The 15,212-nt window shown below is 41.4% G+C and overlaps 1 protein-coding gene across 1 annotated transcript in view; it reads left to right on the top strand.

The window, feature by feature from the left end:
* The first annotated feature begins 5,448 nt into the window (after positions 1-5,448).
* Positions 5,449-15,212, top strand: part of ARSB (arylsulfatase B) — a 146,622-nt gene continuing 136,858 nt past the window's right edge. The window contains exons 1-2 of the mRNA XM_036279204.1: positions 5,449-5,484; positions 5,809-6,417. Coding sequence (XP_036135097.1) covers positions 6,115-6,417 — 303 coding nt within the window. The 5' untranslated portion in view covers positions 5,449-5,484; positions 5,809-6,114. The remainder of the gene's footprint in view (positions 5,485-5,808; positions 6,418-15,212) is intronic.

Raw genomic sequence — 15,212 nt, 5'->3', positions numbered from 1 at the left:
AGTTCCCATTTGTATTTCTCCTTTTGAGTGACATTGAATATCTTTTCTTTAAAGCAGTATGTTCTTATATTTTGCTTATTTAAAAATTAGATTGTTGGCCTTTTTCCTACTGACTTTAGGAGTTGAGATTTTAACTATGGATTACACAGATTTTGTGTAGGTTAGAATACAAACCAAGTGTTTATGTATCCTTTCCCTACAAAAAAAATATATCCCAAGTTCCAAGCACCCCCCTTGCCAAATAATTAATTTTTATACCCAATTGTGAATTGAGAGCTGCTTTGATTTCAGTCCTAATTTTTGCATCTTCAAACTGATTGAGGTGGTTATTACTGATATGATTATGTACTGGGAAAACCCTAAAATAAAATCAATGATTAAACTAACTCAAACAGCCCTGGCCAGTTTGGTTCAGCAGTTAGAGCGTCAGCCTGCAGACCAGAGGGGTTTGGTTCCTGCTAAGGGCATGTATCTCGGTTGCAGTTCATCCTCGGCCCTGGTTGGGATTGTGTGGGTGGCAACCAGTTGATGTGTCTCTCTCATGTCGATGTTTCTCTCTCTCTCTTCCTCCTTCTCTCCCTCCTGCTCTATCTGAAGATAAATGCAAAAAAAAAAAAAAAAAAAAAAAAAAGTCCTTGGGTAAGGATTAAAAAAATAAATAGCCCTGGCCGGTTTGGCTCAGTGGTTAGAGCGCTGGCCTGTGGTCCGGAGAGACCCGGGTTCGGTTTCCGCTAAGGGTGCGTACCTTGGTTGCAGTTTGTCCCCAGCCCAGGTTGATTGTGCGGGTGGCAGCCACTCGATGTGTCCCTTTCACGTCGATGTTTCTCTCTCTCTCTCCTCTCTCCCACTCTATCTGAACAAAAAATGGAAAAATGTCCTTGGGTGAGGATAAAAAAATAAAAAATAATAAAAATAAATAAATAAAAATAAGAATAAAATAAAATAGCCCAAACAGTAAAATAATGCAGTACTTGGTAAAATATAAATTACCACAAAGAAATCAATAGCCTTCATTTCCACAAAGAATAACCTGTTAAAAGACAGAATGGCAGAGAAAGCCCCATTTTAATAGCAACACAACAGATAAAATACCTAGGAATAAATTTAACAAAAAAGGCACAACACTTCTATGAAGAAAATTTTAAAAAACAGTTCTAAAAAAATACAAAAGTAGACCTTAATAAGTGAAAGCTGACATTTGTTTTCAGGTAGGACAATTCAGTATTATAAAGATTTCAGTTGTTCCTAAATTAATTTATAAATTTAATTTAATCTCAAGAAAAATACCAACCAACTTTTTAATGGAACTGGACGTGTTGATGTTAAATTTCATATGAAAAATAAATTTGTAGAAATAGCCAGGAAAACATTAAACATTAAGAGCTATAAGGGGTCACTATCCTTAATATAACTTAAAACATATTGTAAAGCCTGTGATTGAAACGGTGCGTACAGGTGTGTGAATCAACAGACCGGCCAGTGGAATCAGACAGAAAGCCCAGAAATAGACCCAAGTATATATGGAAATTATGAATGTGATCAAGGGGGCGTCTCATATCACTAGACAGAGTTCTTTCTTTTCTTCATGAGTGGTGCTGGAACAACTGGATAATCATTTGGAAAAAGATAAAATTAGATTCACATCATGCATAATGATACATGCCAATGGACCAGGAACCTAAATGTGAGACTGAAACCATACAAGTACTAGAAGAAAATATGGTTGAATTTTTGTTTAACTTTGGTGTAGGGAAAGTCTGTGACTCAAGTCCAGATGCAATACAAAAAATATATAAATGTGACTAAATAAAAAAATAACTGTGGCATGTCAAAACACACCATAACAAAATGTTTGACAGTTGACAAACTGGGAGAAAATATTTGTGATAGATATTACAGTTAGGTAATATCTCTAATATCTAAAGAACTCTTAAAATTGAGGAGGGAGCCCTGGCCAGTTTTGCTCAGTGGTTAGAGCGTCGGCCTGCGGTCCTGAGAGACCCGGGTTCGGTTCCCGCTAAGGGCGCGTACCTCGGTTGCAGTTTGTCCCCGGCCCTGGTCAGTTGTGCGGGTGGCAGCCACTCGATGTGTTCCTTTCGCATCGATGTTTCTCTCTCTCTCTGTTCCTCTCTCTCCCTCCCACTCTACCTGAACAAAAAAAGTGAAAAAATGTCCTTGGGTGAGGATAAAAAAATAAATAAAATAAAATAAAATTGAGGAGGGAAATAATTTAAAAATGACACAGGCAATTCACAAAATGATGTAAAAATGGCCCTTCATCCTATGAAAAGGTGTTTAACCTTACTTATAATAAGATGAATTTAATAACAAAATTAAACTATCCAGAGATACCATTTCTCATACCAGGCTGGCCAAAAATTTTTAATATGTACTTTTTAATAGCCGGAGACAGTGGAAATTGGTACAACCCATACACATATGGAAAAAGGGTAATAAAATTAAACTGGTATGTTTTTTTCTATACATATGTATTGATATAGTATGTGGGTATGTATATATACTTTCGTATGTGTGTACATGCATACATCTAGTTCCTATTTTTGTTGGGTGAGAGAGCCTAGAAACAAAGATGGTCCAGTAGCAATGAGCACACCCATAGCACAAATCTTGGTTTCTACATGCCACACTCCACTAAAAGAAATAAGGGTTTCTTGGAGAAATGTCTGATTTCAGGGTCGGGGAAGGAAAAGTACAAGATCCACCAAGATTATTTGGTTGTACCAAAAAGTAAGGAATTGCTTGAAGATTAAAGAGGACATGCCAAAAGGATACAGATTGAAGAGGTTCCCACTGCCCAAATCAGAGAAAATTTGAGCACTGAAATAATTACAGCAAAATTTGATAGCATATTGATTAAAACAAGAATCCATGAGTTCATAGTGATATAAATAAATAGATGGGAGGGAAGGTAAAAGTTCTTCTTTATGGTAGAAAGGCAACTAATAAATACAGAAAGAATGAGTGGATGCTAAAACTAATAGGCAAGTTTTAGGAATAATAGAATATATACATATTTTCAAAGTAGCTCACCATAAAATAGTTATTGACAAGAGGAAAATAGTAACTTTACAGTGGAGAAATGGCCACCTGAGCAAGGTGTTCAAATAACAGAGCAAATCAACATCATGTGCCTCTTAATATGTAGCATTGAGAAGATACAAGATCACTTGTGATATTTCTGCATAAACCAATAACCTGAGCCTAATCATTAGGAAACATCAGACAAACTTCAACTGATTTTATAATAACTAGTTTGTCATGCACAGTAGAGTGTTCAATATACAACTGAAAAATACAGGTAACTCTTTTTAATTAACTCATTTGCACACTTCCAGAGCACTGTTGGCATAATCTTTTATTTGAAAATGAAGGACACAAGAAAGCTCATTGCAAGTTTAGCAAGTTTCAGAAGCAGTTGGTCAAGTCTTGTAATCGTTCCTGCAGATTAGCAGCCATGGGTTGGGCTTGGGCAATTTGATTTTTATCAAGAGGAACAGTTATGGGAGAGAAGGACATGCAAGGGCCATAGTTAGAAATTCTCAGTTTGTCCTGGTCTCTTGAATTGTCTTCTTCATGTGAAATTTCTGAATCCTAACATAATGAGAGTCAAACAGCTCTTTCAAATTATTCTTTTTAATTTAAAGCTACATGTAAAATGTTTTCTGCTAAATGTAATTGATTTCACCAGAGATGAAAAGTGGATATAATATACACTAATCTACTTCATGCAAAGAAAAAAATTACATATATTGTAAGAGAGAAACATTCCATTTGTTAAAGGATTTTTTTTTTAAGTTTTTTTTCTTTATTGATTTTAGAGAGGGAAAGGGAGAGAGAGAACGAAACATCAATGAGAGAGACCATCGATTGGCCGCCTTCTGCATGCCCTGCACTGGGGATTTGGCCCACAACCTGGGCATGTGCCTGACCAGGAGTAGAACTGGCAACCTCTTCATGCATGGGTTGATGTTCAATCATTGAGCCACACTGGCTGGGCTTAAAGGATAATTTAAAAAGAAAAATATTTTAACAATAAAAATAAATTAAAAAAATAAAAAGTCATCACATAAAAATTTTTTAAATCATTACCTAACTTATACAGATATAAAAAGGAATACATGTTAAAGATTTTATTTAACTCATCATGAGGAAACAGGTACCGTGTTAAACCAAAGACAATCCAAAGAACAGATCAGGAATATTAAATGTGCAAGTGGAGGCAAAAACTGTTTTTTTCCATGGTGGTAGGGGTTATTCAGCTGGATATAATTCATTTGCATAGGAATAAACAAAAATCCATTTCCCTTCTGGCCAGTGCGGTTCAGTGATTAGAGCCTCGTATTCAAGGTTGGTCTGAATAAGGTCATAACTTTTCCTAACCCCTACTTCAAGATTTGGTTTAGATACTCCAGGAAAACACCTCTGACCCATATCCTGACCCAAGGCTAGACTATCAGACTTTCCTGTGTGTTCCAGTATCACCTGCATTTTCACTTTCATAGCCCATTTCAGGACATAACACGTAAAACTTGAGACATTCTCCTCCTCCTCCAGGAGTTAGAGCAGTATGCACTGTAGTATTTCCATGGAACAGTGTAGAGAGTGTAGAGCCTGACACAAAGGCACGCAAGTATTTATGAATGAATGGCTTTGCATCAATTTAGATGAACAGATTTTGCCCTGTGGTCACTGTTCCCAGCATTCCAAGTCCAGTAAACACAACGGAGGTGAAAAGGCTGAGAAAGGAATGCATTGATTGGAGTAACTGAATAGGGAAGACTTGGCTGGAACATGGACGGGTCATGGATTCAATTCCTGGTCAAGGGCCCGTACCTGGGTTGCAGTTTCAGTCCCTGGCAATGGTAGGGAAGGGTGCAGGAGGCAAGCGATTGATATGTCTCTCCAATGATGTCTCTCTGTCTCTCTCTTTCCCTCTCCCCTTCCCTTCCCCCCTCCCTCCCTCCCGTTCACTCTCTAAAAATCAATGGAAAAAATATCCTCTAGTGAGGATTAACAAAAAAAAAAAAAAAAAAGAATGCTATAAAATCAGTTTCCATTGTTATCAGCTATCTAAAATTTATAAAGTTGTAAAATAACTCCCATGGAATCAGATTCATTAAACCTGAAAAGGATGCAGCGCCTATTTTTTTTACCTTACAACTATTATTATCTATCTCCAGACATGGAGTAGGTGAAAGTCTTAGAGGGCATTGGGAATCTACTGGTCATAAGGCTAATTTCCCAATTCAATGAGCATGTGGTTAAGGGATTTTTTCCTTCCATTTACAGATTATTTCAGGCAAATTACACACTATAGTTGTTTGGCTTACTACTTGTCAGAGGGCCAGCTCTGAAGGGGCTCATATCTGGACAAGCTGCTCAATACCCACACAGCACCCCAAACAACTCCCAGAGAAGCCTAGGTAAAACTGCACTTTCAAAAGGGCACCGTGCAATCTGAGTGTATATTGAGCCCCCTTTTTGCTAGTGGGGAGGAAGTGGCTTCACAGTGGCACACTGCTCATAAATAGAATCTGAAACGTCACTTAGCTACTGCTTGCCTCATCGTCCTCTCGCCCGCACGAGGCTGGCCTCTTGCTAATGATTCTCCCGCTACCTTTAAAACAATCAAAGCGCAGGATCTGGATGAGTTGGACTACTAGAAAGTTTTTCTGAAAAAAGGGGCGGGGGTGAATGTTAATTCCTAGCTGTCAGTGTTGTTGCGAGATTAGAGAAGGGCTGTGAAAATGCTTTGTAAACTGTGAAACACAAATCGGCTCCTGTGAGGATGCCACGACGCCTAGATCAGAGCCGGAAAGGTGGGCGATCCTTCGCCCCCATCAAGCATCCGCGCTGTTCCCCTGGAGCGGGCGGCAGCCGCTCCGCGAGCTCCATCCGTTGGCTCCTCCCCCGCCTCACCGGCCGGGCCCAGGGAAGCCTCGGCGGGGGCTCGGGCGCCGGCCTCCCCAGCCCGCGGCCCGCGAGGCGTCAGGTCCCGGGGCGGGGCAGGCCCGGGCCGCCCAGTTCCTGATTCTATAAGCGGCGCCGGGGGCTGGTGGCGCCAGAGGCGCCGGGACCGCGGGCAGCGAAAGCATGGGCCCGCGCCCCGCCGCCAGCCTGCCCCCAGGCCCCGGCCCGCGGCGGCAGCTCCTCCCCGCCGTCCTGCTGCTGCTGCTGCTGCCGCCGGCGGCCTCGGGCGCTGGGGCCGGCCGGCCGCCCCACCTCGTCTTCGTGCTAGCGGACGACCTGGGCTGGAACGACGTGGGCTTCCACGGCTCCAACATCCGCACGCCGCACCTGGACGCGCTGGCGGCCGGCGGGGTGCGCCTGGACAACTACTACACGCAGCCGCTGTGCACGCCCTCGCGGAGCCAGCTGCTCACCGGCCGCTACCAGGTACGGGCCCGGCCGCCCGCTCCGCCCCGCCGCGGGCCGCCCCGCCCCCGCCCGGCCGGGCCTCCTGGACGTGGGTCGGGAAGCCGGGCCAGCCGACTCACTTCCCCGAGCGGGTCAGAGCGAGGTGGCTGCTCCACCCGGCCGTACCGTCTCCGCGCCTCCCGGGCCCGCAGCCCCCGGCGCCCTCTGCGCATGCCCGGCTCCAGGGCGCCCCGCATCCCCCGCGCCCCGCCTCTCTGGGTAGTTTTTCAGGGTTTCATTTTCTGAAGGTCGGGGCGGGGGGCGGGGCTGAGCCCTGCGAGCGGGTAGGCGGGAGGGTCGGAATGGTCGGAATGGTCCTGAAGTGGGAGCTGGCGGGGGCCCAGGGCAGCAGTGAGAGGCGGGGGCCGCGAGGCTGCGGGCAGAGTTCAAATGAGAGTGCCCTCAGTGGGTAGGACCCTCCCTGGTCCCTGTGAACCGAACGGTCAAGGGTTAGAACCCTCCCACCAAAGGTTAAAGTAATTTTTTCTCTTAAAAAATTTTTTTTCCTTTATTAAGTTTAGAGCGAGAGGAGGGGGGAGAGATGGAAACAGATGAGAGACAGCATCAGTTGGCTGCCTCTGCATGCCCCCCACTGGGGATTTGGCCCACAACCTGAGAATGTGCCCTGACATGGAATTGAACTGGTGACCTCTTGGCGCATGGGTCATGCTCAACCACTGAGCCACACCGGCTGGGATAAAGTACTTTTTTCACGTTTCGGCAGTCCTGGAGTAAAACCTACACAGGTTGATTTTTCTTGGGCTGCTGACATTCAGATTTCATCTGTATTCAATCCCTCTGAGCATCTTCATTATCTCTTTAAAAACTTCTCTGTAGATAATAGAGAAAAGTATACTTGTAGAGAATGTGTTAGATAACCAAGAATATCGAGAACATTTGCATAGTGCTTTACTGTTTTTATTGGTTGATTTTAGAGAGAGAGAGGAAGGGGGAGAGAGAGATGTACATTGATTTGTTGTTCCACTTATTTATGCATTGGTGGTTTCTCGTATGCGCCCTGACCGAGGATTGAACTGCAACCTTGGCATCTCAGGAGTTCACTCTAACCAACTGAACTACCTGGTCAGGGCTTCTTTACTGTTTTTATTATTGTTTTTTAATCCTCACCTGAGGATATGTTTTGTTTTATTTTGTTTTGTTTTTTATTTAGAGAAGAGAAACATAGGTTGCCTCTAGTACCTGCAACCTATGCCCTGACTAAGAATCGAACCCGCAACCTTTTGGCATGCCCTCCAACACGCCACAGATCCACGTGGCCAGGACTGCTTTACTGTTTTTAAAGTTAATCATTGAGCCCTAGCTGGTTTGGCTCAGCAGTTAGAGCGTTGGCCTGCAGTCCAGAGAGTCCCGGGTTCGGCTCCCTCTAAGAGCACGTACCTCGGTTGCAGTTTGTTGTTGGATGAGGATAAAAAACCAAAAACAATAAAGTTAATTATTGAAACAACTCATGAAGTAGCTTTTATTTTTAAATCCCTTTTTACAAATGAGGGAACAAACCTGTCAGCAGATTCCAGAAAGGCAACAGGTGTTAGACTGGTGGGGTCAGATCAGAACCAAGACTCATAAGAGAACATTTATTTAGAAAATTAGGTGGGAAAAGTGAGAAGAAATGGGTCTAGGAAATAAGTTACAGAGGCAAGAGAAGGGCCCCTGGAGCCTAGGAATGAGGAAGGTAAAGATAATGCACCTAGGGGGAAGGAGAGGGAGAGGGGAAAGGGAAAGGCACCGGTGGATGTTCTTCTGGGAGGAACAGGGCGCTGGATCCCCATCCTAAAAGCTCTTAAGGGTAGAGATTTTAGGGGAGGTTCCAGAGGAGGATCTCAATAGAATATTCATCAGTTTTCCAGGTGTGTTCTTTTAGCGTCATGGGCTCTACTGATTGGTTGGCGCCAGGGCAGGGGGTCATTAGTCACTCAGCTGGTTCAGATGGCCTCCGTGGTGTTGCTTGTCTGGTTTTGCTACTTTTCTGGGCCTGGAGCTGGAACACAGCTGAGGCCTAGATGTTATCCCTAGAAAGGAAAGGTAGGCTGTCTAAACCTCATGACCAGAAATATTCTAGGTTTGGAAGGGTTACTCTGGGAAGAAGGTCCCAGCCCACAATTGTTTGTTGCTTGGCACGTGGGGTTTTCTACCATGGTGACCTTCTGTACCTGGCCCATTGTCCTTGCTCTGCTCATGTCTCTCTAACTACTACTTACCACAATTCCATGGAATGTTAAGAGTCACACAGCTAGAAAGTGCTCAAGCTGGGTTTATACCTTTCCTACACCCACTAGTCATCTCAGGTCTCTAAAATTGGACTTTTTTCTTAATCTGAATAAGATTGACATATTCATAAGACCCTGGTGTGATTATGACCATACTGAATACAATAAACGGGAACTGTTTGAGATTACATGCATACCTTCATATATGTATATGTATTGTCTACTTATCAAACATATTTTGAGTCCTGACTGTGCAAGTCATAGGGGGTATGCTTGATCCTTGCCTCCCAAATCTGTGTGCCAGTTGCCTTTCAGACCAACCCTAGCTTCGTATTGTCCTGAGATCAAGAGAAGGAAGAGTTCTCTTGTAATAAGGATTTCCACAGATCTTACCCTGGAGGTTTTGGAGGGCTAAAGGGGCATTCCAGTAAAGAAGAAAGGAAAGGAGGGAAGTCAAGTTCTACCCAAAATGGTTCTGCATTTGCTCTGAAGCAAGAGAACTGAACTCAAATTGCGGAAGAATGGGGGGGTGGGGGGTTCATTTCTCTAACTTCCTCCCTTCCAACAGACTCGAACAGGGAAGCAAATACCATACTTCAAAAACTTGTTCATATAATTGGCTGCTTTTGTCCCTTAACATCTACCCTCACCAGTCTCCAACATTTCATCTTGGAGAAAAAAAAACTTGAGTATTTAGAGTACCCTGTGGTTAAGTAGTGAAGGCAGCAGAAGCTGGGTATTCCAAAAGTTTAGAGACCACTCAACATAGCAAGCCGGCCTCCCCAAGCATTTTGTTTGACTTTTCTTTTTTTTTTATCCTCACCTGAGGACATTTTTTTCCATTTTTTGTTCAGATTGAGTGGGAGGGAGAGAGATGAAGAGAGAGAGAGAGAAACATCGACGTGAAAGGGACACATCGAGTGGCTGCCACCCGCACGACCAACCAGGGCCAGGGACAAACTGCAACCGAGGTACGTGCCCTTAGCGGGAACCGAACCCGGGTCTCTCTGGACCGAAGGCCGATGCTCTAACCGTTGAGCCAAACCAGCCAGGGCTGTTTGACTTTTCTTCTGGTTCATTCTGATAGAGTTTATGAGACCCAATTAAAAATTTCTTTGGGTTAGCAAGCATCCTCTTTTAAAGATTTTTTTTCTTTATTAATTTTAGAGAGAGAGGAAGGGAGAGGGAAATAGAAACATCGATGAGAGAGAACCTTCTATTGGCCACCTCCTGCATGCCCCCACTGGGGATTTGGCCCACAACCTTTCATGTGCCCTGACCGGGAATCAAACCCGTGACCTCTTGGTGCATGGGTTGACGCTCAACCACTGAGCCACACCGGCTGGGCTCAAGCGTCCTCTTTTAAAGGAGTCACTATTTCTCAAAAGGTTAGAAGCCTCATTGTCCTTAGATACTACATATAGTCATTTCTCGTTTATCGCGGTTAATCCGTTCTGGACTCCAGTAGTTGCACCTGGCGTTGAAGGATTCCTGGGGTGCTCGAATACATAGGCCTACCGTCCATACATACAGTAATTTTAATTGTAATTGTAATACAGGGGTGTATAATTGACTCAGCAACTGAGTGCGCGCTGTATCATTTTTCACTGTCTCGATCAACTTTTTAATGAATATATTTGAAAAAGCCGCGATAGAGTGAAGCCGTGAAAGTCGAGGCACGAAGTGGAGAGGGACGACTGTACTGGTACTGTTCTGGGCACTTGGATTTGATAACAGAGAGACAGTCTGGAGGAGGTTAAGAATCTTGCCCCAAATCATAGGGCAAGTAAGTGGTGGACCAGGATTTGAACTGGGTGGTGTGGCTGCATAACCACTATACTACATCGATCTCTGTATTATTTTTGGACATTTAGGTTGTTCCTTAACACCGCAGTTAAAAAAAATTAACCCATGCCCTGCTGGTTTGGCTCAGCGGTTGGAGCATCGGCCCTTGGACCGAAGAGTCATGGGTTCGATTCCGGTCCCTGGACCTGGTCGGGGTCTTGCAGGAGGCAACCAACCAATGTGTCTCTCTCATGTAAATGTTTCCCTTCCCCCTCCCCCCACTCTGTCTGAAGATAAATGGAAAAATATCCTCGGGTGAGGATTTAAAAAAAAAATAGAAAGCTTTTATTTCTGAAACAAGTCCTGCATTGTGCATAATTTTAGACAATAAAATGAGGAAATTGTTTATTTTTAAATTAGGTACTTGAAAGAACTAGTTAGTAGCCACATCTGTGAATTTAGCAATCATGCTTTAATATTTAGAGACCCTCCCTTCCCATAATCATTTAACTTTAGATTAGAAAAAGAAAAACATAAAGTGATAAGCAAGTCTAGACTAGCTTATATAGCTTTATATTCCCAAGACTTTCTGAGTTTTAGTTTTATAGCTTATTAAAATATTTATTTAAGTGGACCATTTCATAATTATGAGATGTGGGTTTCATTCTTTGCCATGTCAGTCAGTCTTCACATTCTGACCTCACTAGACATCATTTTCCACTTTGGAAAATATGGGAATTGGACTGAGCTCTAAGGCTCTTGGGTCTGTCCATTAGAGCAAATGTCTGGCTTGGTAAATGAACATTATCATACTCACTACCGTCACCTACTGGTAGAAGGAGAAATTAGCCTTGTTCAACACTGCCTTACGGGGTATACCAGCTGCTTTTTCTGCTAGAAGCTTGTTCAAACAAAAACATGAATTCAACTTTTTCTATTTAGACAATTATTATTCAGAATCCTCACATATGAAACTTTTTAAATCTGCATGCTTTGCTTAAACATGCATAGAGTTTGGGAAAGGGTGTAAAGGGAGACTGTTGAGCCAATGAGGTAAGAAGTTACCCATAAATTCAGAACTAGAATTCAGGTCTCTGTACACTTAGGCTAGTGTTCTTCCTGCAGCCCTATATGACTCATTAATTCATTGTTTTTAAAAATCTATATTTTATTCATTTTTTTGTAGTAGAAAATTATTCACATGGTTTAAAAACTCAATAATTACAAAAGGGCCCTAGCTGGTTTGGTTCAGCGGTTAGAGCGTTGGCCTGCGGACTGGAGAGTCCCGGGTTTGGTTCCCACTAAAGGCACATACCTCGGTTGCAGTTTGTCCCTGGCCCCAGTTGGGGTCAGGGGAGTGGCAACCACCCAATGTGTCTCTCTCATGTCATTGTTTCTCTCTCTTCCTCCGTCTTTCCCTCCCACTCTATCTGAAGATAAATGCAAAAATGTCCTTGGGTGAGAATTAAAAAAAAAGTTACAAAAGAGCTTACAGTGAATATCTCTTCCTATATACCCATAGACACACAAACATTCTCTTCCTTAGGTATCCAGTTCCCTATCTTTGCAGGCAAACAATGCAATATGAATTATATATAAAGTATTTTATTCATATATAAAAAAATACATGTGCAAACATTCCCCTCCTATCCTTTTATATGAATGATAGCATATTCTTTACACTGCTTTGCACCTTGTTGTTTTTTTTAAACTGAACACTTGAAATAACTCCATATTGTTATATAAAGAGCATTCTCAATTTTTATGGTTGTGTAATATTTTGTTAAGTGGATATGTCATAATTTATTTAACCAGTCACATAATGATAGACATATAGGTTGTTTCCATGCAGTCAGTACCTTGCAAATATGTCATTTTGCACACATTTGAGTATATCTGTAGAATAAATTCTTAGAAAGAATTTTTCAGGTTTAATGCACTTGTAATTTTGATAAATATTGCAAAATTACAATTCAGTAGGTTGTATCAGTCTACATTCTCACCAGCAATATGTGATATTGCTTATTGTTACATACTCTTTTTTTAAAGTTATATTTCACATACCATAAAATTCACAATTTAAGTGTATAATTCATTGTTGATTTTTTGTATATTCACAAAGCTGTGAAACTATCACCTCTTTCTGCTTTTAGAACCTTTCCAGAACCCCAAAAAGAAACCTATAACCATCAAGAGTCAGTCCCCATTCCCTTCTTCCCTTAACCCCTGGCAACCACTAATCTACTTTCCGTCTTTATGGATTTGCCTCTTCTGGACGTATATGGAATCATACAGTAGGTGTTCTTTCATCCATATTGTAGTATGTGTCATCCTGTTTTATGGCCAAATGATATTTCATTGTTTGGATATAAAATCGTGTTATTTTTCCATTCATCAGTTGATGGACATTGGATTGTTCTACTTTTTGGTGACTATGAATAATACTGCTGTGAATATTCATGTACAAGTTTTGTATGAACATTTTTTTTCCCAGTTTTCTTGAGTATATATCTAGGAGTGGAATGCTAGAACTCCACGTTTAACTTTTTGAGGAGTTGCCAAACTGTTTCCACAGCAGCTACACCATTTCACATTCCCACCAACAATGTATGTGGGTTCCGATTTCTCTGCATCCTTGTCAACACTTGTTATTATCTGTCTTTTTTATTATATACTTCTAGTCAGCCTAGTGAGTATGAAATAATATTTCATTGTGCTTTTGAATTTACATTTCCCTAATAACTAATGATATTTAGTATTTTCTTATGTCTAAATGATCATTTGTATATTTCTTTGATGAAATCTCTATTCATATCCTCTGCCCACTTTTTAATTGGGTTATTTGTCTTTTTGAGTTGTATGATAGTTCTCTATATATTTTGGATATTAAACCCTTTCCAGATATATAATTTGCAATTATTTTTCTTCTGTGGGTTATTTTTTACTTTTTTTTTTTATGGTGTCCTTTAATGTGTAAGAAAGTTTTAAATTTTGATGTATTTCAATTTATTTACTTTTCTTTGGTTGTGCCCTTGGTGTCATATATAAAAACCATTATCTAATTCAAAGTACAAAGACTTACTTCTATGTGTTCTAAGAGTATTATGGTTTCAGCTCTTACATTTAGGTCTTTGATCCATTTTTCATTAATTTTTGTATATTTTTTGAAGTATATAGGTACATATGGATGTCCAGTTGTTCCAGCACCATTTGTTGAAAGACTATTTCCCCCCCCATTGAATGGTCTTTGTACCCTTGTCAAAAATCAATTGACCATAGATATATGGATTTATTTCTGTAGTCCAGTTCTATTCCATTGATCTATGTGTTTATCATTATGTCAATACTAAGCTGTCTTGACTACTGTAGCTTTGTGGTAGCTTTCAGAATCAGAAAGTGTGAATTCTGTAATTTTGTTCTTTTTCAACATGGTTTTGGCTACTCTGGACCCCTCCTTCTATTCTCATATGAATTTTAGAATCAAAGTTGTCTGTTTCTGAATTTTGATAGGGATTGCATTGATCTATAAATTCATTTGAGTGTGGTACTACCTTAACAGTATAGGTCCTCCAATCTATGAATATGAGATGTCTTTCTCTTTAGGCCCTTCTTTAATTTCTTTTCAACAATGTTTTGTAGTTTTCAGCCTACCAGTCTTGCACTTCTTTGGTTACACTTATTTCTAAGTTTTTTCTTTTTAAATCTGTTTTAAATGGAGTTGGTTTCTTAATTTTATTATTGATTGCTCATTGCTAGTGTATAGAAATGCAACTGATATTTATATATTGATCTATATTCTGAAACCTTGCAGAACTCACTAATGCTAATAATATGTGTATGTGTGTATGTACATGCTCTTTATGATTTTTATCTCTCTCTCTCTCTTTTTTTATCCTCACCTGAGGACATTTTTGCATTTATCTTCAGATAGAGCGGGAAGGAGAGAGGGAGGAAGAGAGACAGAAACATTGATGTGAGAGAGACATATCGAGTGGCTGCCACCCACACAACCCCATGGGGCTGGGGACAAACTGCAACCGAGGTATGTGCCCTTATTGGGAACTGAACCCTGGATTCTTTGGTCCACGGGCCGACACTAACCGCTGAACCAAACTGGCCAGGGCTCTTTATGATTTTTCTATACAAGATACTGTCACCTACAAACAGAAATAGTTTTTCTTCTTTCTTACCAATCTGAATACCTTTCATTTTATTTTTTTGCTTAATTGCTTTGAATAGAATCTTCAGTATATTGTTGAATAGAAGTGGCAAGAGTGGGCATTATTTTCTTATTCTTGATCTTAGAGGGAAAGTTTTCAGTCTATCACCATTGAGTATAATGCATGCATTCATTCATCCTTCCATTCAACAAATTTTATTAAGCAGCCATTTGTGCTGGGCATTGTGCTATATACTCTGGATCCTCCTGGCGCTTATAGTCTGGTGGGGGTGAGGGTAGGGGAAGGAGTTATCAAGAGGGGGGTGAAATAAACACAAGCAAATGAGTGAGGTGAAATTAAATGGCATGGCAATAAATCTGGGGAAGAAAGTAAAGCAGGTTAAGTAATAGTGACTCAGGAAGGTATCTCCAAGAAGGTGAGATAGGCAGAGGCCTGAAGGAAGAGAGGAGTCAGCCAGGGAAAGATCCTGGGAAACAGAGTGGAACACAGGGGAGGGACTATACTATCAGAGGAAAGGCCCGGGAGGCTGGAAAGATTCCGTCCTAAGAATGGGGAGAAGGCTGCTGTGGCTAAGTGAGGG

The sequence above is a fragment of the Molossus molossus genome, unplaced genomic scaffold, assembly GCF_014108415.1.
Source record: "Molossus molossus isolate mMolMol1 unplaced genomic scaffold, mMolMol1.p scaffold_m16_p_3, whole genome shotgun sequence".
Taxonomy (NCBI): Eukaryota; Metazoa; Chordata; class Mammalia; order Chiroptera; family Molossidae; genus Molossus; species Molossus molossus.
This window is presented reverse-complemented; position numbering and strand designations above follow the sequence as displayed.